The sequence below is a fragment of the Jaculus jaculus genome, chromosome 6 (genome assembly GCF_020740685.1).
Source record: "Jaculus jaculus isolate mJacJac1 chromosome 6, mJacJac1.mat.Y.cur, whole genome shotgun sequence".
Taxonomy (NCBI): domain Eukaryota; kingdom Metazoa; phylum Chordata; class Mammalia; order Rodentia; family Dipodidae; genus Jaculus; species Jaculus jaculus.
In genome coordinates this window covers 23,940,210-23,966,035 of record NC_059107.1, presented here as the reverse complement: position 1 = coordinate 23,966,035, position 25,826 = coordinate 23,940,210, and the positions used below count along the sequence as shown (strand labels likewise).

The 25,826-nt window shown below is 45.7% G+C and overlaps 1 protein-coding gene across 10 annotated transcripts in view; it reads right to left on the bottom strand.

Moving 5' to 3' along the window:
• Window positions 1-25,826, bottom strand: part of Tenm2 (teneurin transmembrane protein 2) — a 1,398,763-nt gene that overhangs the window by 153,954 nt on the left and 1,218,983 nt on the right. For 8 of the 10 annotated variants that reach the window (XM_045152018.1, XM_004661036.2, XM_004661038.2 and 5 more), the window contains 3 exons: window positions 10,368-10,562; window positions 2,249-2,449; window positions 313-525 (listed from right to left, as the gene is read on the bottom strand). In XM_045152018.1, coding sequence (XP_045007953.1) covers window positions 313-525; window positions 2,249-2,449; window positions 10,368-10,562 — 609 coding nt within the window. The remainder of the gene's footprint in view (window positions 1-312; window positions 526-2,248; window positions 2,450-10,367; window positions 10,563-25,826) is intronic. The other 2 variants (XM_012949310.2, XM_045152019.1) reach the window with 2 other exon arrangements.

The following is a 25,826-nucleotide window of genomic DNA, read 5'->3' as shown; positions in this document are numbered from 1 at the left end:
CTACAGTGATTTCTGAGGCTTAAAAGCAGGCACTGTCAGTTTCCCATGCTTGTGCATTTCTCCCTCCCCAAGATCCGCAGCTTGGATAGGTTTTGTTATCTGGTCAGGTCTCTTTCCTCCCGAAACAAAAGGGGAAAAATCTTTTGTAATGGGCGAGAGACTTCACTCCCCCCTTTCCCGGGATGATGCCCATGGCGATTTGCAGAGGCAGCAGGGATGGGGGAGGGCACATGTGTCCCTGAGGGAACAGCCAGTTGCAATGCGCGATCGTCACTATTGATCTACGATTTATGAAAATAAAGCAATATGTGCCTGTTTCGGTGCCTGCCGTTTGCCTACCAATGGTGCAGTGTTCACCATTCCAGCCCTCTCGGCATTCACATTTGCCGTCTTTACAGGTCCCGTGCTCAATGCAGCGGGGGTGGCACACGCGCTGGTCGCAAGCTGCGCCTGTCCAGCCCTCTTCACAGCGGCAGGCTCCCCCGATGCAGACGCCGTGAGTGCCACAGTCTACTGAGCACACTTCTGGAAGACAAACAATGATTACAGCTCAACACCGCGGTGGGCCAAGTCCTTCACGGAGCCCGAGCACACACAGGGGCCTGGAGCTGGCCCCGAGGCCCAGCAGCCCTGATATCTCCACACGTTTGTCCCTCCAACTGGTTGGACCTTCATTCTCTGACTTCTTTCTCCCCACCCCACCACCTGCCTTTATGTAGAGCAGTGGTTCTTAACCCCTGGACCCACAGTATAGCTATCACCTGGGAACTTGTTAGAAATGCAAATTCTTGCGCCCTGGTTGGACTGAGCGAATTAGATGCTTTGCAAGTGGGACTCACCGATGTGTTTTAATAAGTCCTCTGGGTCATTTGGATATTCACTAGAGTGTGACAGTAGCTCTTCTAGACGCTGGGGCCATTGAGAGAAGGTCAGGCAGTGTGATCCTGGGTAGGCCAAGCTAACCCGGGAGTAGCCGCCTGCACTCAGAGCTCTGGTGGATCCTGCCTCCCTGGCTAGCTGTGATTCCTTCCCATCAAGAGCCTCAACTGCCCAAGCCCATGGAGTCCTGTTGGGGACCCTGCTACTCCATCGCCATGTTGCCTGTGACCCCACGTGTCCCCTAGATTTGCATCTGTGGCAATGGTGACCGCTGTGATGTCTCTGCATTTGCCATGTTACACAGCTTCTTTCTCAAAGGAGCTCAAAGTCTTTTGTGGGTAGGGAGGAGACAGACAGACAGATATGCACTCTCCTGCGTTCCAGACCCATCACGCGAGGACAAGCACGTGCCAGACATTCATCCTTACAACAGTCCACCGAGGGAGGCATGGCTTGTCAGGCCTGGGGAGGGGGACACTGGACCAGGATGGTCGGGACTCACTCAAGGTCGTAGTGTGTCTGAAGACAATTGGGCCTTGGGACTAGGACTCTGGCTTCCTCCTGTCCCCCGAGGAGTTCTGCCAGGACCACTAACAGATGAAGCAAAGGGGCTAACTCTTCTTCTTCTTTTTTTTTTTTCTTTTTCCCTTTTGGAATGAAATATTCATTTCTTCCCCACTGTAGGCAAAGCTTCACATCTCTCCCTTTCCGGATTGCCATGGTAATTTGACAGCTGTCTCACCACCCTGAGGAGGGGGGGGGGGCGGCATGATGATCGCTTGTTGGATAGGCACTCGTCACTGTGAAGGGGGAACCTTTCTGGGGAAGGCTGGGACCCGTTTGAACTGTTGAACCATTCCATTTTTAAGGTCACTCAGGAAGGAAGACACATACTCTTAATTTTATGGAAATAAAGTGTACAGCACAACTTCATTATTTTCCTGTCACTGGAGAATTAAAGAGCTTTATAACGTGTTCACACAGCGCCCCGAGGGAGCCTCTTTTCCGTTTTCTAGGATGCTCTATTCAGTTTGTCTGGGACTGAACAGCTCTGCTTTGTTTCCCAGCACCTTTAGGGAGTACATAAGAAAACCTATAATGCAAATAGAAACATCCCTCCAGGGCTCGTATCCATTTGAGATGATGTAACCAACGAGGCACAAGACTCAACGTGGCCATTGTCTTTTTTCCCTTCCCAAAGATTATAGGCTCTACAGCTATGGAGAAGAGAGTTTAAGAAAGGCACCACAGGACTGGCCAACGTCCCTCACCCCAAGCTGGGTATAATGATGAGATCCCCACCCCTCCAGCTCGGGAGGGGACACAGGGCATGGATGTGGAGAAAGCGAGAAACCTCTTTTTGCCTTACCAACGGAGCAGTCGGGACCCATCCAGTTGGGATCACAGCTGCAGAGGCCCGAGTCAGGGAGGTAGGTTCCATGCCCACTGCATTGGTCTGGGCACTGGACCCTTGCCAGCTCACAGTTGAGACCACCCCAGCCAGGGCTGCAGAGACATTCTCCATTTACACAGACCCCATGGCTGGAGCAAGTAGGATCCAAGCAGTCGACTGAAACGAGAAGGAGAAAGAGCATTGAGTACTCACTGGGGAAGGGCCACGAGCCTTCTGCTGGACAGACCACTGGTTCACAAGTTCACACCTGCATGCAGGCCAATGGGCTCACCCAGGTAATAACTGATGTGGTCTCTTGACACCCATAAAAGTAAAAGGCTTTTTATATGTCAGGACACCAAATCTCAACATGTGCAAAGTATGAAAAACAACCAAGATCTTTTGTTTTTCTCTTCAAATTTAGAAATGTATTACTCAGTATGTATTCCATACAGTGAAAGATGCATATGCATTTGAACCGTGTAGATAATGGCCTAAATAAAGGCAATGGAGGTAGTTCAGTGTGTAGAGTACTTGCCTAGCATGTATAAAGCCCTGGGCACCAAATAAACTGGCATCATGGTGCACGCCTGTAATCCCAGTAGAGGCAGGAGGATCGGAATTTCAAGGTCATCATTAGCTACATAAAGAATTTGAGGCTAGTCAAGGATATATCAGACCCTATCTTGGACCAAAAAAAATGTATAAACATTAGTACACACTTAATTTTTTTAAATTTCTATATCTGTGAGGGAGATAGAGGGGAGAGGGAGAGAGGGAGTGAAAGAGTGAATGAGAGAATGTGTGTGTGTGTGTGTGTGTGTGTGTGTGTGAGAGAGAGAGAGAGAGAGAGAGAGAGAGAGAGAGAGAGAGGGAGAGTCAGTCCATGTGTGTATGAGTATGCCATGGTTCTTGCCACTATGAAAGGATTCGAGACACACGTGCCACTTTATGTATCTGGCTTTACATGTGTAGTGGAGAATTGAACCTAGGCCAGCGTGCTTTGCAAGCAAGCCTTCTCCTTAGCCCCCTTTTTTTTGAGATTTGAGAAGCAGAGTTAAGAAGAGCCAGCCTGAAGCTCTATACTGATGTAGATGTGTGTAATACCACTTTTAGTACATTATATTTCCCAGCCTTAGATCTTGAGGCACCCACAGCAGGATTCCAAATACCTGTGCTGTCTCTGTATGTATGGACATGCCCGATTACCCTCACTCTAGGTGGGAAAAGTTGAGAGGCTCATTGTAACATCATGACTCCTTGACTTCAAAAGGGAACAAAAGATTAAAAAGAAAAACCCATGAAACTTCTAAATGACTCACTTTCCTAATTAAGTTTCACTTAGGCTAAGTCTAAAATTAGTTTTTGCTCTCTGAGCACACACCTACTGAGGGAGTGACTGTGTGTGAAGGGTGGAAGAGGTGAAGGTGGGTATGTCACCTATCTGGAGGGGCTCTCTTGCCACATGAGCTAAACTGGATGGGTGACTATCTTTGGTCATGATACTGGCCCCCTACCAGACAGTCCACCAGACAAGTTAATGGCCAGATTCCATGTGTTACCACTCTTGGCTGCCTCATGTTCTGATATTTTGGCCATCCTTATAAATCAGGGTGGCAGGACGTCCAGAGGAAGTTTGATGATAACTCTAGAATCAGCTCAGTTCAGCAGGTATGGCTAGTTCCTGGGACAGGCCCTTTAATGTGGGAATACGGTCTCACACCTCAGACACTAGCCAGCCACATACTGGATAGACAGGTCTTTAACTGGCACACCAGCTTCCTCAGAGGGTCCTGGGGAATGCTTCCAGGGTACACAGATCAGAAGTGCGACCCTATGTGGCCTGGACTGAGGAGTGGTGCCTTTGCCTTGTGGGTCGCAGAAATGCAGGTTTGTCGCCTCATTCTGTCATTTGCGTCAGGCCTGCCTAGATGGAAGCACTCCTTCTGCCATCCCCTGGCATGAGGCCCAGTCAACCCGAGACTGCCTCCAGTTCTGTCCTTGGGAGTTTGTTTTGAGTGGGGGCGGCTCAAACTGACTTTATTCAATCCCTGTGTGTATTAGTGTTGTTTTGTGGTTCGAATCCTCAGAGGAGATGTTGTTTTCTCTCCTCGCCCAGTGTCAAGATTGAAATTTGCAAGACTTTTGGTCCCTAAATAATTCATGGCGATAGCAACTCCTTAGGGTCCAAGCTTACTGTAAGGTGTCATTTTTTTCTTTTATTGTCCATGTTGGGTATCTTTTTTCTTCTTCTTCTTATTTTAGCACAAAGCAGTGGCCTATGAGTTTTAATACTGACAACACAAAGACTCTAAATATGACATTATTTGAATTATTTAAGCCATAAGTATATATTCCCAGGGGACATCAGTCCTGAAGACTATGATTTATTAAAAATCACAGTCTTCCCATATTTTGGGTATAGGACATGGAGGAATCAAGCTGGAGCTGAGCTAGAAGCCTTTGGACTGGCTGTCACGATGCCGGGAAGACCTATGCAACGTGTTGTGGGAGAAAAGTCATCAATGGTCTTAACTAGCAGTGGACTCTGCTAGTTCCATTGTTGGCCAACCAGTCCAAATGTGCCAACTGGTGGCATGTCTGTTATGAGGAAATCCAATTGCTCTTTGATTGGATTTGAGGCCTGTTTCACAGGAAGGAATTCATGTCTGACATTCTAAACCTAATTAAAAGTCTATGGCTGGGGATGGCATAAGCCCTAGCAGGGGAAACTTCTTCCATTGTTTGGTTGCATGGATGTCTTATGTCCTCCAAACTGCCCTTTAAATATTTATATTTATGTCCATATATCAAGGGTGTTTTCTCACTTCTTTTTTTTTTTTTTTTCCGAGGTAGGGTCTTACTCTAGCCCAGGCTGACCTGGAACTCACTATGTAGTCTCGGGGTGGCCTCAAACTCACGGTGATCCTCCTACCTCTGCCTCCCAAGTGCTGGGATTAAAGGTGTGTGCCACCACGCCCAGCTTCGTTTTCTCCGTTCTTGTTAGAGAAACTTCTCTTTCCATATGGGAGTGACCACTAGGGAGACTCAAAACACATCAAAGTGCTGAGAAGTGATGGTGGAATGTTCAGTGCTAAGTGAGACATCTCTCTCACACCCTCCAGGGTATAGGGAACTATTGTGGAAGAGGTGGAGGAAAGAATGTAAGACCCAAAGGAAGGGAGAAGTGCTTTCAATGCTGTCTTCCAGACACAAAGTAGCCTAGATATTCATGACCTCACAGTGGCTGACTAGTTACACAAGACCTGAACAATAGGAGGGGGAAAGTTATGACATCAAAATAGAAGAGAGACTAGGTGAAGAAGGAATTCAGTAGAGGGGGGATAAAGGAGGGGAGACCATAGAAGGTGGTGACAGGGGATTATAATCATGGTATATTGTGTATCTGTATGGAGGCTGTCAATAAAACATTTAAAAAAATCACAGTGTTCCATGGAGCTTCCACTGAACATCCCTGAGGCAAAAATAATTTTCAGCATTATGGATATTTCAGAGGAGCCAACTTGGATATTCTTAGGAAGATATTATTTATGGAAGCAAGTTCCAAATTGTCTGAGCCATGGGAAAAAAATACCTGACTCTTTTTCCCTTCAGTGAAGTGAATTTAGTATTAGTTTGGGATGTTCGTGCCAACATTCCTTAATGTTTACTATCACTTTAGAGTGGAAATCTCTGTTCATTGTCTTGGGACTAGAACTCTGGGTGCTAGCACCCCTTCAGATACCTTCAAATTGGCTGCAGTGAGGGTGGGGGAACATATCCAGATAGAAGTTGGAACTGAGTAGCTTGGCCACACAGAGGCCTTAAGGAGGAAGCTGCATGCTGGGCATAGGGGTGCTGGAGGAACGAATGACACATTTTGCTCTAGGCCTTTGTCATTAGCAGGATAAATTTCCAGTGTGATAGACGGATTAGGAAGACAAATGGTGCTATTTCTTTTCTTTTTCTCTCTCCTTCCTTCTTCTCCCCCTCTTTCTCTCTCCCTCCCTCCCTCCCTGCCTTCCCTCCTTTGAGACAAGAGAATTACTATGCATTCCAGTCTGTCCTATAACTCACTATCTCACCCAAATTAGTCTCAAACTTGTGATCCTCTTACTTCAGCCTCCCAAATGCTGGCATTCCAAGTGTATGCCACTATGCCTAGCTGGTGGTATTTCTTGCGTTTGGAAATAATAAGCATTTTGGGATCTGCAAAATATGAGCAAATTCATTGAAAACCAATCATGGCCGTAAATCTTTTACTAAAGGAAATCCTAAAACTCTAGTTATTTATTTTTTAAATGCTTTCCCCATTTCTATTAAAGCAAAACCAAAACAACCACAAAAATATCTTGTGTGTCCCTAAACAATGGCTCTCAACCTATAACTGGCTATTTAAAATGTTTGGTGAGGTGTTAACAGCCAGGAGCCTTCAAAAATATACCATCATTTTTGCCTTAAAAGGATGAAATAAGTAAGTATGTGGTGCACGCCTTTAATCCCAGCACTTGGGAGGCAGACGTAGGAGGATCACTGTGAGGTTGAGGCTGGCCTGGGATTACAGAGCGAGTTCCAGGTTGCCCTAGGCTAGAACAAGACCCTACATTGAAAAAAAAAAAGAGGATGTAATAATAATAAAAAGTAATACACACATATACATGATGAAAGAGAGAAAGAGAGGGAGAGAAAGAGAGATTTTTCTTCCAGATAAATTGGCTTTCTCTTCTCTATCCTGAATTATGGTAAGAAGCAAAAAGGACAGTCCACTGGGATTTATTAGCTTAGTACTAGAATGTCATCAAAAGGGTCATTTATAGCATCTAGAAATATGAGCCAACTCTTTCTCTGGTCAGTGGTACCAGTAAATATGTCCTCAGTGCTGTGTAATTACAGCAGTTGATGGAATAACTGAATTCAAATTTTAAGAGGAACAATTTTGCTATGAATTTTAAATTTGATTCTAGTTTCATCAGATGGCCTTTTTGGCCATGTCCGTAGAGTCCTTAGCAGGCAGGAGGGACTATGTGGTTTTATGAAGCTCTATAAATAGAAACGGTGTTATACTTAAAAGGGGGACATTGGCCTTTACCAGCTAAGTACCCTGTGCTTTGAAACATCAGCCCCTTGGCAGCTGAAATCATTAGAACTCATTTAGTCTGGGGCCCTCTGTAGGTTTGACAAAAGAGGGTTGTGAATACGATTTCTATCCCTAAGGATAAAAAGGAGGTCAAGGAGTTTTACAAACAGTATGTTCTATGAACCCCTGAAGAACCATGAATTACATTTATGAAGTTAAATGTCATTGAAAAATGACTCAACTATGAAGCTGACATGAAAACATGGCTGACTTAAACTAATATGTCAGTTCCTCTCTCATCAGCTTCTCACTCCTGCAGACATCATTGAGCCAGATCTCACAACGATGTCCTTTCGTTTTCTTGCATAATTTTGTTAATAGTACAACAATGTTTATGGAGCAAAAAATGGAGGATGGCAACTATTGATTTTGTTGGCATGGCCATTGCGGTGAATTGTTTGAACATTGTGACTGTGATGAATATCAGAGGTATAAGAGCTAAATGGAATAAAATGTGCTGATCTAGACGTTCCCATTCCATTTCTTATTTTGAAAACATCATATGAATCACCTCGGTCCCATCAGTTTTTGGCTAGCAGAAATCAATAGGGGAAGATCACATCCTTCCATGTGGCTTACTTGTTTTGTTGCATAGTTAATTGGCTTGGGGCATTTAAATAAGACTGGCTGGGAGGGTTAGAAAGTTGAGGAACTATTTGAAATTCCATTCATGTATTATCTTTCCTGGGGAGAAAAAAAAAATTTCCAAGGCTGGCAATGTGATGGTTCCAGTACTTTCCCCTCGCCCAATGACTGTATGCAGAAGGTCGCTTTAACCTTTCTTGTCACGTCGTTGGCCTCTCCCATGTATTCAGCAAATGCAGCTTTGCATCTTGCAATTCATTTATCTTTAAGAACTTTGACCTTTTGAGCAGGGTTATTAAATCAGTATTTCCTCCACCCCCAATTCCCAATTTGGTTCTGTGATAAAAACACAGGGAGGTTACCTTTTATAATAGAGAAAGAAATCTATACAGAAGGAAGATCTGGGGGGTTGGTTTCTGGGCATTCTCACTGATGTGTTGAGTAAATGGCAGAATAATGTCATAGAAGCTGACTCTCTTTGAAGCCACGGTTTAAAGACCGCACAATGGGGACTTTGCAAGGGAGACTATGGGGGTGTATCTAAGGGTAAGAATGGCCCTGACTCTGTGGCAAGGGCTGAAATGATTCACTATGTTGAACAGAACCCTGGCAATCCATAGCCCAGTGGATCCACTAATGTATGAGATCCTCCCAGAGCTGAGATCTCTCAGTCTCATGTTCATGAGGAACTCAAAGTCTTTTCTGTGGAGACCCTTGTCATGCCAAACTGCGTCCCACAGAGTAACTCCCACTTTTGCACTCAGACTGTTGGACACATTGATATTTCTATTTGAACTTGGAAGCATGGGTGTGAATATGAAAAGAGCTGTCTGAGTGCTTGGTGACATTTCACTGGGATCTCAGCTGGAAGAAAATAACCCAATTCGTAGCTTAAGGAGTAAGTGTGTGTGGGGGGCTGTAGGAGCCTAAGACCTCACCTTCCTACCAATTGTGGTTGATTCTTTCTATGGTGAGAGCAACAGACCCCAAACTACACACCATGTTCTTTTTTTTTTTTTTTTTGAGGTAGGGTCTCACTCTAGCCCAGGCTGACCTGGAATTCATATGTCGTCTCAGGCTGGCCTTGAACTCACGGTGATCCTACCTCTGCCTCCTGAGTGCTGGGATTAAAGGTGTGCGCCACCACCCCTGGCCCACAGCATGTTTTTAAAGGGCAAATGGAGAAGAAAGGGCGCGGGCAGCTAAGTTCCTCTGCTGTGTCAGTACCAGACATTGGTCCCGAAACCTTGGTACCAAATGACTCTCTTGGAAGTACCAAGCTGAGTAACCAGGACTCACTGGAGCTTATTACACAACACTTCTCTTTTTGTCCTCCACCTCCCGCAACTCTCTGACCTCCACGCCCAATCACGGACTATAATTTCTCAGAATCGCTTGAGACTGTGAACTGCCAGAGTTTTCCTGTGTATTCTTGCTTTCCCCAAATATATACTGGGTGAGCTCAGAGGACCACACCAAGCCCTCTTTCTGTACCACCCTTTCTCTGATTTGCCCTACACAGTCTCACCTGCTTCTCATTGGTAGTAAGCTTTGTTGAACTATTTATCAAAATGTACATGGATCTGAGAGGATCGAGATCAGCAAAAACACACCACCACAGCCCACAGGCAGCCAGCGCTGGGCCTGGGAGACCGCTCAGCAGCTACAGCCATGTTCTTGCAAAGCGTGCTGGTCCTGGTTAGACTCCCCAGTACCCATTTAGAGCCAGATGCACAAAGTGGTACATGCATGTGGAATTCATTTGCAGCAGCAAGAGGCCCTAGTGTATCTATACTCACTCTTTCTTTCTCCCTCTCCCTCAAAAAAAAAAAATTTTTTTTTTTTAAGCCAGCTTTGAGGAAGAGAGGGCTTAGGAATTCTTATTTATTTATTTATTAGTTTTCTGGATAGTTTCAGAAATTCTCAATTCAGAGGACTTTAAATGAAGCAGAAGAAAAGAGGGAAGGAAATAGGGGCAGGAAAGGAAAACAAGGAAGAGGAAGAGGAGGGATACAAAAAGAAAAAGAGGTAATTTAAAGATTAAAAGACCGAGGCAAGAAGAGAGAGAGAGAGAGAGAGAGAGAGAGAGAGAGAGAGAGAGAGAGAGAGAGACAGACACTGTGCAAGATTAAGAGCAAAATCAAAGGGGGGAAGAAAAAGGAGCTAATGGTTAGAAAGCAGGGTAAAACAAAACCATTCCTTCCAGAACTATCTCCATAGGCCTTTTTCCGTTTTGCAGTTCAAGAAGTTTATCAGGGCTCAGGGGTTTAAAGTTTTCCATGAGACTACTGGGCGAGGCTTCTTTTGCATGCGCGGGCTCCCTGCGCAAGGCCCGGGGGGCGTGCGCCCCGGGGCGGCTGCCCTCGCGCTTACCGTCCTCACAGTGCTCGCCTTTGTAGCCCGCGGAGCACACGCAGTTCCCGTCAATGCAGGAGCCGTGGCCGCCGCAGGAAGGGTCGATGCACTGGTTCATGGGCACGTCGCACTCGGCGCCCTTCCAGCCGCTGTAGCACTGGCATGTTCCTTTGGAATACTGTCCGTTCCCGCTGCACAGAACGGGGCAGGCGGCTGCAAAAGCAGAGAGAGGGCACAGGTCACCGTCTGAAGGGCTTTGCGTCTCTCCGACAACGAGGTCTGGCTTGCAACCTCGCACACTGGGGACGGCGGCCGCGCGAAGGCGCAGAAAACCACAAAAATCGCCACCACCGAGCGTCAGCGCCACGCACCCGCTGCCAGGGGCACAGGAGAGAATGCCCCGTGGGAAGTTACTGGCTCCCTCACTGCAAGCACCCTGTGCGGGAGTCCCAGCCGGCACCAAAAGCCCAGACTGATAAAGTCACACAAGGCTCACGGGGGCACAGGTTGCCCCAAAAGAAACCAGGTCAGTCCACGCATAGCTGTGCTCACAGCTCAGCGGGACAGCGTTGTCATTGCTGCTGCTGGTCCTGGGGACCTGACTCCATTTACCCATGGTTTTGCCCTCTGATGGGTTGACTCCCATTCTGACCATTCAAGAGCAGAGAAGGTGGGACACGTGTGGCTTGAGCCAGCGAAATCTCTCTCTGCCTCACTTGGTGATCTTGCAGAGGTAAGCGCATCTACTTCAGAGGGCAATGTGCGCACTGAGAGAAAGATTAAGTATGTCTGGCTGAAGGCAGGCCATCTTGAATAGCACGTGTCTCTGCCTTTTTTTTTTTTTTTTTTTTTTTGCCTCTGTTTGTTTATGGGAAAAAGTTTGAAAAATCTGTGATTGTCTGGGATGCCACTACTTAGAGTTCCCAGCAGGATGGCCTTGATTGTGCCCCGTTCCTGACTTCAGAATCGTTCTGCAGTGGGATTGCAGTGGGTCCCTTCAGGGCTTCCACTTTCTACTTTCCACGTCAGCATTTTCCTGCAAGGATTTCTCAGCTGCCCTCAGGAACAGAACAGGGCTCCTGGCCTGGCGCTAGTCATTTGGAAGAGACCTTCAGACATGACCAGTGTAGAGGTTTCAGTGGCTCTTGGTATTATCTGTGGTTTTGAACCCAGGTTCTGAGAATTCTTCATGGATGCACACACACACACACACACACACACACACACACACACACACACACACACCACAGGTGGTCTGCACGTCCAGTTTTACCATTTCCTGACTTACTGCCCCACTCTGCCTTGCTTTTTCCTTTTGTGGTGATCTTTCAGCCATGAATGTCCTTCTGCAAGGCTCTAATTTCCCAGGGATCTGGAATGGTGCTATGGAACAGGTATGACGTACACCACTGATGGTTTCCTACCTGCGCTGTCTACGATGTTGACTGCACTGGGTATTTATTTCTCTTACGTTCCTGATCTCCAAGGGATGTCACAGGGGGGATGGGCGAGCACTATGTCATTGCTTAGAGAAAAAACAGGTCCTGGAGACGACCTCATGTGGCATACACAATGAGGTTTTTGTTTTTCCTGGAAAGTGCATGTTGCCTTAACTTCAAACTGATTTGAACAAAAACATCTCAACAGTTGGCATAGGAACGAGGAGACGTTTTCATCCAAAATACTTTGTAAGAAAATAGCTATGAAAAGTACTGGAGATGCTGTTTCCAAAGTTCTTATCCTTATGAATCTTCTAGATGACGTGAGTTCAAAAGTGGGACATCAAAGACACAAAATTAGGGGACATAGCTCAGGGGTAGTATGTTTGTCTATCACGCATGAAGACCTAGGCTAAATCTCCAGTACTAAACAACAAAAAAGTAACAATAAGAGTGATATCCTGTCTCAAAAAGCAACAAAACTGGGGACTGGAGAGATGGCTTAGCAGTTCAGGTGCTTGCCTGCAAAGCCTAAGGTCCCAGGTTTGATTCCCCAGGACCCATGTAAGCCAGATGCACAAGATGGCTCATGTGTCTGGAGTTTGTTTGCAATAGCTGGAGGTCCTGGTACACCCATTCTCTCTCTCTTGTAAATAAGTAAATAAAATAAAATAAAAAACAACAAAGGCATGCCCATTCTCTCTGGCTGCCTCTTTCTCTCTCTCTCTCTCAAATAAATAAATAAACAAACAAACAAATAAATAAAATATAAAAAAACAACAAAGAAGGGTTGGAGATATGGCTTAGCAGTTATGGCACTTACCTGCAAAGCCTAAGGGCCCGTATTTGATTTCCCAGAACCCACATAAGCCAGATGCACAAAGTAGAAGATGCATCTGGAGCATGCCTGTTCTCTTTCTCTCAAAAAAAAAAAAAAAAAAAAAAAAGATGTCTAAGGTTTAGGGACATGGTTCAGTGGTTAAAGGTACTTTCTCGCAAAGCCTTTTGGCCTAGGTTTAATTTCCCAGTACCTATTTAAAGCCAGATATACAAAGTGCCACATGTGTCTGGAGTTTGTTTGAATGGTAAGGGGCTGTTGCTCACTCACACTATCTTTCTTCAATAAATAAGTACAGAATGGGCTGGAGAGATGGCTTAGTGATTAAGGCGCTGGCCTGCAAAGCCAAAGGACCCAGGTTCAATTCTCTAGGACCAGATGCACAAGATGAACAATAGAGTTCATTTGTAGTGGCTGGAGACCCTAGCACACCCAGTCTTGCTTGCTCTCTCTCTCTGCCTCTCTCAAATAAATTAATAAAAATAAAATATTTAAAATAAATAAATTAGTACATGAAAATAAAATTTAAGACTGCTATAAGAATACAAACAACAGTTAATGCACATGCAGCTCCCCAAATGTAGGAAGCATGTTTCTTATATGCAGGATGTTAAGCAGAGTGTCTGGTTCCTACAGATACTGATCTTCTAAGGGGAGGTAGAGGAAAGAGCTCTGACTATCCGAGGTTCAAATTAAAGACTGCAAATGTGAATGAACATGGGGAGTTATGGACTGCCTTGAGATCTTGGGAGGGATTAGGAGAGTTAGTCTCATGTCAGTTTTGTTTTCTTTCTTTCTTTTTTTTTTCAAGGTAGGGTCTCACTCTAGGCCAGCTGACCTGGAATTCACTATGGAGTCTCAGGGTGGCCTCGAACTCACGGAAATCCTCCTATCTCTGCCTCTTGAGTGCTGGGATTAAAGGCGTGCGCCACCACGCCTGGCTCAGTTCTGTTTTCTTATGTGTACACGTGGTGGTATGCATGCATGTGTGTGGAAACTTGTGAATGTATACATGCAAGCATGCATGCATAGCAGCCAAAGGTCAACATTGAGTGTCTTATTCAATGGCATTCTAATTTATTAAGCTTTTTTTGTTTGTTTATTTGTTTGTTTGAGGTACAGTCTCACTCTAGCCCAGGCTGATCTGGAACTCACTATGTAGTGTCAGGCTGGCCTTGAACTCACAGCAATCCTACCACCTCTGCCTCCCAAGTGCTGAGATTAAACACACATGCCACCACGCCTAGCTTTTAACTTATTTTTTAAACATATTTTTATTTATTTATTTGCAAGCAGAGAGAGGAGAGAGAGAGAGAGAGAGAGAGAGAGAGAGCATACCAGGACCTCCTGTCACTGCAGATGAACTCCAGATGCATGTGCCACTTTGTATATCTGGCTTTATGTGGGTGCTGGGGAATAGAACTCAGAACATCAGACTTTGCAAGCAAGCGCCTTTAACTGCTAAGTCATCTCTCCAGCCCTTCTAACTCACTCTCTGAGACAGAGTCTCTTGCATGCGGAACCCAGAGCTCACCAATTTGGCTAGACAAACTAGCCTGTGGGGCCCAGGGATTTCTGTCTCCATCCATCTCCCCAGCACTGGGATTATAGGTCTCATCACTACTCCTGACTTATCTGTGGGTTCTGGGGACCCAACCTCAGGTCCTCGTGCTCATGTGGGCAAGCAGCTTACCCACTGGTCTATCTCCCCAGCCCTCCACCTAAATCCTTCTGGAGCTGCATGCTGTCAGCTCTAGGTCAAATGTAAGCGGATCATTCTGTACTTCTGCAGACACAATTAGCTGATCATGTTATCATGCCCCCGAGCCTAGACAGAACCTGAAAATCTTCATTGTGATGCCCAGGTGGAGACCTCCAGGAGGGAGAGCAAACCTACTTAGCATTTCTGATCTGGGTGGCAAGGAAGGCGTCCTGGGAAGGAAGAGGAGATGCTGATTTTCACCCTCCCCCACCATCACTTTCACCTTTGTGACCTGAAATAAGGCAGCAGTGAGAAATGCGTCGGCACCGTGGCAGTCAGAGGACTGTCTAAGGGCTGCTTCTACCCTGACTGTTGTGTGATGCTTGAACTTTAGGGATAGAAGAAAGTCAAGTCATCACCACTGGTCAACAATCTCACCATCGTCCCACAAGGAAGAGGAGGATAGAAAGGAGGAGCAAATAATTTCTCTCTCTATTAGTTGATAAAAGATAGGATTATTTCCTTTATTCACAATGAAACTCTCTTGCACAAACTCCAAGTGGTGGGAAAAAATAGCATTTTTCTAGAAGGTAAGAATGGGTTTTTATTTAAAATCAAATGCCTGGGAAATCAAATTGAAAATGTGACCTACTTAAATTACTCAGGGAAAAAGTGGAGTCAGGTCAGGGAGTTCGCTACCCTCCTAGACTCAGCCTTGTTTCCGTCTGTTTGCTGTATGCTTGAGAGAAGTGTGTTCAGAAATGCCAAACACTGATGTTCATAGGAAAGCAGGGTATTCCATGGGCTCAGCTGACGCCACAGAAAAAAAAAAAGTCAAAAGCCGGCTAATGAGAGGAATCATTTGCCACTGCAGCAGAGCAAAGCTGGATGCTAGATGAGCGCCCTCCAGTGGCCGCTGAGCTCTCTGTAGGGAAAGCATTGTCCTGGAGTAACTTACTAACTTCATTTTACATAACTCAGAGCCGCACAATTTGGATGCCTCAGACTTGTCCACATTGGATAAGCTGGATGAGAACAGAGGAAACTTTTGTATGAATGATTTATTGTATTTAAAAAGTTGTTTATTTATGGTGTGTGTGTGTGTGTGTGTGTGCGTGTGTATGTGCAGCTAGGGCTTCCTGCCACTTCAATCAAGTGAATGCCAAACACATGTGCGCCTTTGTGCACCTGTTTTTACATGGGTGCTGGGGACCTAAATCCAGGCTGGACAGGCTTTGCAGACAAGCCCCTTTAACCAGCGAGTTACCACTCCAGCCCAATTATTATTGTCATTTTCCCCCAATCATGCAATTAGCAGAAAAACAACTCCACCACTAAGTAGCACAGAATTGAAGTGGAAAGTTCAAAGGATTTGGAGCCCAGAAGACCTGAGTTCAAAAGCCAGGCTTCATTTGTCAGCTGTGAGATTTTGGCACAATGCCTAAGCTTCTTGGATATTCAATTTCCTCTTAAAAACAAAATCAAACAAACAAAACAATAAAAAAAAAAAACCCTGCCTCTCAGAGTTGATGGGAGGAGTGAGATAACATAGAAAATGACTCAAACAAAGCCCACATTTGGTAGGCCAGTAATGGATGTTTCCTTGTGGCGATCTGTGCTTTGATTCAGGTGTCTCCTATAAACTTAAAGTTTTCTGCTTGCTAGGTTCCCCAGCTGATGGCAATTGGAAATTGAAACCTCCTGGAGGCTGTGTATTGTTGGGGGCGGGCTGATGGGTGTTATAGCCAGTTTCCCCGTGCCAGTGCTTGGCACACTCTCCTGTTGCTGTTGTCCATCTGATGTGGGCCAAGGGGTGATGTCCACCCTCTGCTCATGCCATTGTTTTCTTCTGCCATCGTGGAGCTTCCCCTAGAGCCTGTAAGCCAAAATAAACCTCTCCCCCTCTTGCTTGGGTGATTTCTACTAGCAATGCGAACCTGACTGCCACACTCTCCTGACTGAATCCCCAACCTGACTTGAGGGGCCACTAGAGTTAAAAAGCCGTAAGTCTCACACATGTGCCCACATGGATGTGCATACATACAGACACTCCTCTCATCACAAGAAGAGCATCAGCGGACACAGAAAAGGCTCATCAGCTTCGCCCCTGGCCCTCTGGTTGTGGGTAACAGCTGGGTCTGACTGGTCAGGAACCACATGTGAGATGTTTTACGTTCCTGTCTCTCTCCCCCGTTTCTCAGGGCTTCTACGGTAGAGCATTGTGTAGTTGAGCTTCTATTTAAAATTAATTAAAATGTGTGTACAAATTGACTATTCCTGTTTTACTAAATCTAGCAAATGGAAGCTTTAAGACTCCCACAGAAGAAAAATAAATTACCGCTGCCACTAACGACCGACAAGTTAACAGGCTGATGACAAAAAAATTGACACGATTTAGATTCACCTAAATGGTGTAAAGCCCATTTTAATGATGAAACTGGAGTTTTCTTTTCCCAAGTTCTCTGTAAGGGACGTGATGAATTATCAGTGTTATCTACTTGGTAGGCAGTACCAGAATCTACTACTCATAATATTTTAAGAAAAACAAATCCTGTCTCCTTATAGCTTCCAGTGGAGAGAACACCTGGGGAAGACATAGGCGCTGATGGGGTGGCTTGGTATAAAAGCAGAGGGGGAACACAAAACAAAACAAAAAACATGTGCTTGACAAGTCGTTTGTGGGCTGGCTGGACTAGTTGTGAAAGGGGTAATTTCAAATAATGTACCTTTTAGAAAGGATCTGAAAGCTGATTTTTAGGATTTTTAAAAATATATTTTATTTATTTATTTGAGAGGGAGAGAGAGAGAGAGAGAGAGAGAGGGAGAGAGAGAGGGAGAGGGAGAGAGAGGGAGAATGGCCACATGCCAGGGCCTTCAGCCTCTGCAAAAGAACTCCAGACACATGCGGCCCCCTTGTGCATCTGGCTCACGTGGGTCCTGGAGAATCGGATGTAGATTCTTTGGCTTTGCAGGCAAACGCCTTAACTGCTAAGCTGTCTCTCCAGCCCTGGTTAAAAAATATGTTTTTAAGAGATATTCTGAAAACCCCAGAGTCCCGCTACTGATCCACACGGTCCTCCACGCCTGTCTTTTGTGCAGTGTCATCGTCCAATCCACCTCCAGCGCTGACGCGGCATTTCCCTATTCCACTTCCAATTCTTTCCCAAACGGCTGCAACATCTCTGAGTTAATGTTTTGGGGACAGCAAAGACAACTAGAATCTGACTAGTGGCAAGTGAGATCATCACCATTTCAGAGACTTTTTTTTTTTTTTTAAACATCATTCGAAACTTGGGCTGAAGAGATGGCTCAGCAGTTAAGGCACTTGCCTGCAAAGCCTAAGGACCCGGGTTTGATTCCCCAGGATCCACGTAAGGCAGGTACACAAGGTAGTGCATGCAGCTGGAGTTCATTCGCAGTGGCTGGAGGTCCTGGTGCACACATTCTCTGTCTATCCCTTTCTCTCTCTCTCTTAAGTAAATATTTTTACAAAAGGATGGGGAGGAAGTGGCTGCCAATATAACATTTGGGTTGTGGAGAACAGGCAAAGCTGAGATTCCCAAGCTGGTGCTCCATTGTCTTTCAAGGTTGTGGATTATGTTAGGAAAAGTGAGTTTTGCTTCTAACTAGACCCCTGCAATGTAATTCATTAGATGGACAATTAAGTTTGACCCCCTCCTGTACCCTCTACTTAAAAAAGGTTCTATGCACTGTAAAGATCTGAGTAGGAAAACTAAATACAAATGCTGAGCATAGTGGTGCATGCCTTTAATCCTTGAACTGGGGAGTCTGAGGTACAAGATCTCCATGAGTTTGAACCTGGCCTAGGGTTACAGAGAGAGTTCCTGGTCAGCCTGGGCCAGAGAGAGGCCCTGTCTTGAAACAAAACAGAACAAATAAAAAGTATCAGAAATATTTAACAAGAAATTATTATTGCCACAACAAAAATTCTAGACACTACAAAGGAAGAACGACCAAATTTGAAGGACAGTGAGGACCTTAAAACAAAATCAGGTGTCAAGCAGCGCTGGGAGACAGATTCTAACATGTTTTACAGAATAAAATTTGCTATCTAACATATGCAAAGAGCTCCATAAATCAACAAAAAGAGACAAATGAATGGGAATGGGGCAAAGCACATATCAGAAATAATACAGCTTGCCAATAAAAGTATGACAAGCTATTCCACTTCATTAACAATTAAGTAGAGATAAAAATAATAATGAGATGTAATTTTTGTCTTCTCACAGACTTAAAAGGCTGCTCTCACCCACGCAGGGCTGCCAGGGCTGCCGAGGGACCGGGCTCTGTGGAGCACAGCTGGAGAGAGCAGAGGCCCAAGCTAAGTGTCAGGAATGTGGGTGTCGCTCTGCATGCTCAGCTCCTATCCAACCTAGCAGCCTGTTGACTAGGGGAGCTCAGTTTCCCCTGCCTATTAAATGGGCAAGACCATACAGGGCTATTTGTGTGGGAAGGAGAGTGAGAACGTTGGGAAATGGAATTAAGGTGTAAAAATGCCAAGGATATACGGGCATTCAGTTGGTCTCAGCGGGGACAGGAGGCAACAGGGCTCCATGCTGAGAGGGAAGCAGAGGGTGCCTTCTGGCAGACAGGGGCAGAGTCCCCAGCTCCAGGAGCGCAGACTTCCTCATTCCCGATCTGTCAAATGGCACATTAATAAGCCAGAAAGCGATTCAGGGAAGAATTTCCAGAAGGACAAAAAACTCATCAGGTGTGTCAAATCTCTGACATTCAGGAGCCATGTGGGGAAAGAGGCGCACGCTGACTTAAGCACGAAAGTATGGATGCTTTAATTAATCCGGGGTGAATTTAATTGCTTTAGTTAAGTGGAAATCGGGTTAAGAATGATGCCTAGCATGCTGGGGTGTGTTAAAAACATGACATATGAGTTGGATGAATCGATAAATTAAAAGTGCACAGATGTTTTAATTAAACCCAGGGAAGTTAACGAAGATCGCAAGAGACTTTTAAGCCTATGATTAATTCAATTCATTTAAAATACCTGTAGAGATATGGAGACGCCTCTATTTTGAGAGTTATAAAAGTTCTCAATCGATAAGTACTTAAGCTGTTCTTAAGAAAAAAAAAATCAAAGGGTGTGTGTGTGTGTGTGTGCGTGTGTGTATGTATAGCATTAGTTACATAATGAATATTTAAATTCTTTGGTAAGCTTTTCTGGAGTGTGAATCCATCACGAAGGTGCTTTACAACACACACTTGTCAGGATTCCAGTGACAAGATGAGTTTGCGAGTTAATAATGTCCCATTGTCCACAAGCATTGAAGTGTCCTCTGGCATGGCCAGCTGTTTATCCACCACTCTCTCCCTAGTATGCAGGAAAGGGCCTGGCATATATATAGACTTGCTGAATTTCCTGTAGTTTAAAGAATGTTTTTTATTTATTTGCAAGTAGAAAGGGTGAGAGAGAAAAGAGAGAGCCGAGAGAGAGAAGAGAGAGAATGGGTTTATGCCAGTGTAAACAAACTCTAGCCACATGTGCTACTTTGTGCATCTGGCTTTACATGGGTACTGGGGAATTGAACCAGGCTGCCAAGTGTTGAAAGTAAGAGCTTTTAACCGTCTCTTCTATCCCTCCTTTAGTTTTTTTCCTTGAGTTTTATCAGTTTTTATAGTCACAGAAACTTAAAACAAGTATTTTTAAGCTGAGCTTGGTGGTGCCTGACTTTAATCTCAGCACATAGGAAGCAGAGGTAAGAGGCTCGCTCATTGTCAATTTGATGTTACCTTGAGACTACATTGTGAATTCCAGGTCAGCCTGTGTTACAGCGAGACTCAACCTTGAAAAAAACTTTTTAAAAAATTTGTTTGCAAGGAGAGAAAGATAGAGAGAGACAGAGAGAGAGAGAGAGAGAGAGAGGGAGGATGAATGGGAATACCAGGGCCTGTAGTTGCTGCAAATGAACTCCAGATGCATGTGATCCTTTGTGTGTCTGGCTTTATGTGGGTATTGGGGAATCAAACTCAGGTTAGGTTTTACAGGTAAGCACCTTAACTGCTGAGCCATCTCTCTAGCCCTGCCTTTTAAAAATATTCTTATTTCCGTCACAGACACATTAAGCTTGTGCGTATGCGTGTGCGTGTGTGCGTGTGTGTGTGTGTGTGGTTTTTCAAGGTAGGGTCTTTCTCTAGCCTAGTCTGACCTGGAATTCACTATGTAGTCTCAGGGTGGCCTCAAACTCATGACGATCCTCCTACCTCTGCCTCCCAAGTGCTGGATTAAAGGTGTGCACCACCATGCTTGACTCACATTAAGCTTCAATACTTTATCTCTAAAGTAGGATAAGAATTCTGGAGTACTTTCCAGATAGTGTTTTTGTGGGAATGAATGAAGTGAGAAAATGCCTGCAGTTGCTGGGACATGGTAAGAAATCAATAGATATAATTTCATTATCATTATTTTCATTAAGAGAAAATTGTTCCAACTAGTCAGGGGGTAAAATACATGTACTGCATTCCAGCTGACATCCTTTTTACAGACTGGGGTTGTTTCCCAGCACAGGACTTCCTGAAACCATAGGTTTTCCTCAAGTCTGTGGCCCTCACATCTGCAATCCCCCAGGGCTAGACATCTCTTGATTTGAGGGCTGTTCTGCTACTTAGCCAAGGGGTTTCAAAGAGAGAGAGGAAAAAGAGAAAGATTTTTAGTTTTGGGAGTAAAGTAGCTTGAGGTAGTGGGTATGGAATTGATTTCAGGCCTGCAAGCTGACTTTTTTTTTTTTTGTTAAATATTTCTATTTAACTGCAAGGAGAGAGAGAGAGAGAGAGAGAGAGAGAGAGAGAGAGAGATTGGCACATCAGAGCCTTTAGCCATTGCAAAGGAACTCCAGGCACATGTCTCACTTTGTGCTTCTGGTCTTACACGGGTACTGGGGACTTGAACCCAGGTTGTTAGGCTTTGCAGGCAGGTGCCTTAACTGCTGAGCCATCTCTTCAGCCCCTCTGTGAACTGAGTTCTGTCTGACCAGACAATAGGCACGAGAGACATCCCAGGGCCATGTTTTGTAGGGTGCAGACGCGGACTCACGTGAGACCACCAAAGTGCCCCTGCTGTCACTTTCACCCTGCTTCACCCCTTCTGAGGAGCCAGAGGCTGAGGGTGAGCTGCACCGTCCTTAGTCAGAAGACAGTTCTCCACGGGCTGCCTCAGCAGGGCGTCAGAGCCATGCTACCTGGACTCAGACTCCGACCTGAGTGTGTCCAGGAGTGGCCTGGGGAATCTGCCAGACGGTAGATTCTGAGGCAGAAGGTCTGGCCTCTGGCTGGCACCTTGGAAATGGAATATGCTTCCAAATGCCCAAACATATGGAATCAGAAATTCTGTGTTGAGCTCAGCTGGTGTGCTAAGATTTTTCTGAAGGGAACCCAGATGTAGGTGTGACTTCTCAAGTGGGAGACAGACTTTCTAACTCCATCTGGTCGGAGTGTGGCGGTATACACCTGTAATTATAGCACTTGGGAGGCTAAAGACAGATAGCTGAGCCAGGCCAGCCTGAGGCTACAACGTGAATTCCAGATCAGCCTGGGCTAGAGCAAGACTCTACCTCAAACAACAAAACAAAACAAGAAAGGAGAACTGGCATGACCTTGGGTGACGTGTGAGCTCTGGGCCAGCTTGGGTCATCAAGTAAGATCCTGTCTCAAGAAAAAACAAATAAACAAACAAAACTCCCAAAACAAAATGAAAACAACAACCCTCTGCAAAGTGCCTGCATGCCTTATAGTTCGTCTTTGGTCTGTGGCCACAGTCGTCTTTATATTATCCTGTTCAATGTGGCTTTGCCTGGCATGGCTGTGCAGTCACGTGGTACGGAACATACTCTGGGTACACCAGCTTCCAGCCTCTGGGGTCCAGATGCCAAGAAATCCCTGCAAACTTCTCCAGAGGGTGGTGGTAGGGGACAGGTGGAGTTTGGCCATTAAACTGTAACAGGCTGTGGAACATTCTGGGGGCAGCAGCAGCCCTACCCTTGGCTTGCCTGCATCCAGGTGAGACCTGGGAGGGGCAGATGTGTGTGAAGGAACTAGAATGCAGCCCAGGAGGGGTGGATGGGACCTGAACACCTTCCATGGGAGAGTGAGGTCCCAGGTGAAAGGGACAAGGTGCTTCTTTGGCAGGAGCGCTGTGGAGTGTTGCTAGGGTGGGGTCAGCAGGGAACAGAGGACTTGCCACTTCTCTCCCGTGAGCAGAGGGAGGTGAGGGAAGAGGGGAAAGCAGAGAGGGGGGCAGAGTCAGTCAGGTGGGGCAGACCACCTGGGCTGTTGACAGGACTTGTTGAAGCGCAACCACCATCTTGATCTGGGGTGTCTTTCCAAGTCTTTCCCCGTGGCCATTAGGTCACATACTCCAAATCTGTGTCTGCTATGTGGCCATACTTTTAAAAAAGATTTTTACTTACATATTTAAGAGAGAAAGAGAGAGGGGAGAGGAAGAGGAAGAATATAGGCATGCCACAGCCTCTTGTCTGCACCTGAAAATGAACATCAGATTCATGCTCCACTTTGTGTGTCTGGCTTTACGTGGTACTGGGGTATTAAGCCCTGGCCACCAGGCTTTGCAAATGTCTTTAATGGTTGAGCCATCTCCCCAGCCCCAACCTCACTAAAATCTTTTCTAAGTCTTCATTTCTCCTAACGACAGTGACATCAGAGGCTTGCTGTGCAGGTTGACGCTAACACTCCTGGAACGTTTCACACATGCCATTGTGCCGTGGCTTATTTTTTGTGTTCCCAGCAAGGCATTTCATTGTGCCGCAACTGTCCCCATTACAAAAGTGAGGAAACTGAGACTTGGAGAGGACAAGTAATTCCCTCAGATGGGCAGTTAGCCAGGAGATCATGGACTCAAATTCAGCACATTCAGACTCCCTAGGTTTCCCTGTCCATCACTAGGTGATTCTGAGAGAACCCATGATTATAGTAAAATGAAAATAAATACTATTTCATTAACATTTTTAAAAAATTTATTTGAGAGCATCAGACAGAAACAGAGAGAAAAAGGCAGAAAGACAGAGAGAAAGAATGGGCCCACCAGGGCCTCCAGCCACTGCAAAGGAACTCCAGATGCATGCGCCACCATGTGCATCTGGCTTACGTGGGTCCTGGGGAAGACGAGCCTCAAACCAGGGTCCTTAGGCTTCATAGGCAAATGCTTAACTGCTGAGCCATCTCTCCAGCCTTGCTATTTCATTTCTAAAACACTTTTCCTTTCATTGTCAACTTTTGTGATTTCTTTTCTTACACGTGTTTGTGTGTGTGGCATGCATTTATGTGTGTATGGATTTATGTGCTGCATGTGGGGGCCAGAGGTCAATGTTGGGGGTCTTCCTCACTTGTTCTCTGCCTTATTCTTTGAGACAGAGGCTCTCTCTGAACCTAGAGCTCACCAATTTGTCTAGACAAGCTAACCAGGAAACCCTGAGGATCCTCATATCTCTGCCTCACTAGTGCTGGATCACAAGTGGGTCCCGCAATACCTGACATTTTATATGGGTTCTGGGGATCCAAACTCTAGTCCTCATGTTTATATGACAAATACTTCCCTCACTGAGCCATCTCGCCAGCCTGCAATGGTTCATTTCACTAAGATCACCGTAAACAGGAGAGGATTTGGCTCTGAGGATATTTCCAGAAAGGTTTAGGCTCAGCAGGGACACCTCACCCTGAAGGACGGCGACACTATGCCACGAGCCGGGTTCCTGGACTGAATCAAAGGGAGCGAAAGCAAGCTGAGCGCCAGCGTTCACTGCTGTCTGCTGCCCAGCAGCGGATGCGTTGTCACCAGCTGCCTTAAGCTCCACCCCCCATAGCATCGTCATCGCTGTGGACTGCATCCCTTCCTAAACCTTGAGCCCAAATAAACCCTTAAATTGCTGTTGTCAGGAATATTGCCACAGCCATGAGAAGAGTAAGACCTCCCTTCTTTACTCCCCCATAGCACGAGCTCCTTCCCTTCAAGCCTGTGTCTGAAGGTGGGCTGCTTATCACTCACTGCACGAACAACCCTGCTAGTTAGGACGTTGTTCTCCAGCACTTGCTCTGGCTCTTGGGACATTTCTCAGCAATGGCATAACTTTGTTAGTCCTGTACCCCTAAGTTTAAATCACCATACATTTAGCAAGTGCATCTATATCCTGGATGCCAAAATGGGGCCAGGTCAGGACAGAGATAATTGCTACCTCTTGTGGCCTGCAGGAGGACATGAGATTGTTGCCCAGCCAGAACAGCAGAGTGTGAAGGAAGGCCCCATTTGTGGTTCAAATCCCAGCAACACCACTTTTCTACTTGAGCGATTGTTAGCAAGTTGCTTATCTCCTGTGTGCCCCTTATTTTCCTTATCCCTGGAGGGGATAACCCTGTATGAAACAGGGCTGCTGGTGATTCAATGGGACAATTATATGCTCAGTACAGTGGTTAGCCCACAGGAGGAACTCAACAAATGTCAGTGATGAAGGTGGTGGTGGTGGTGGTAGTGATGACAACTTGATTTGAGTGGTAGGATGCAGCCATGAGGGAGCAGTTAGTGGGTACATTTGCCAGTCAGGAGAAAAATGGCATGATAATTTTTCTCTCCCCTGCCCAAGGCTCCACAGAGCTGGATAAGAGCTGATACCAACCCCTGGAGAATAAAAAAGAAAAAACAAACAAACAAAACCAAAACCCAGAAAACCTATGTTCCTGTGGTTGTGGTGTTTCGGGGCTCCGCCATCAGCTGCTCAGCAGCGGGAGTTGTCGCCTCTAATAGCTATTGAATTCGCATTACCTAACAGCCATGGCTCAGGGGTGTTGCACTGCTGCTGTGGATTGGAGCCTCCAGTGCAGCCCAAACAAGCCATCAGAGGAGCAAGCGTCAAAACACAGACCTCAGCAGCCTCGCTGGCTCCTCGAATGCAGGGATGCTTTGCCAACAAGTCGAGGAAAAAGCAGAAGTCAATGAAAGGCCTTTAAGTAAAAGTAAATAAAAGGAGAGGGAATAATAATTAAGAAACCCCGAGCCCACAACAAATAGCACGGAAGTAATGAGAAAGCTACGCAAGAGGAATGGGAATAACAAGACATCGGAGAATGAACAGTAAGTGATTATTGCTGGACAGGAGAGTCACCTGACAGAAACAGGTACAAATACCGGGGATGAAATATCATTTTTCTCCCCCTCAAGCTCTGGATCAGAGGAGATGGCTTGCTGCGGCACAGAGAATGAGGTTCTGTACCAAGAAATTATTCATTGCGCTTTCCTTACCAGAGTCTCCCTCAATGTGATGCAGGGTCCTTTATACACCCCTACCTGATGTTAATTGGCTATTTTCCTAAATACACCATACCTTGTAAAATTTTCAAAACTTTTACATGGTGTAGTTGTACAGGCCTATAATCCCAGAATTTAGGACGTGGTCTCAGGAGTCCAAGGCCAGTTTCTGCTATCATAAATGAGCTTAAGGCAAGTCTGGACTACATGACCC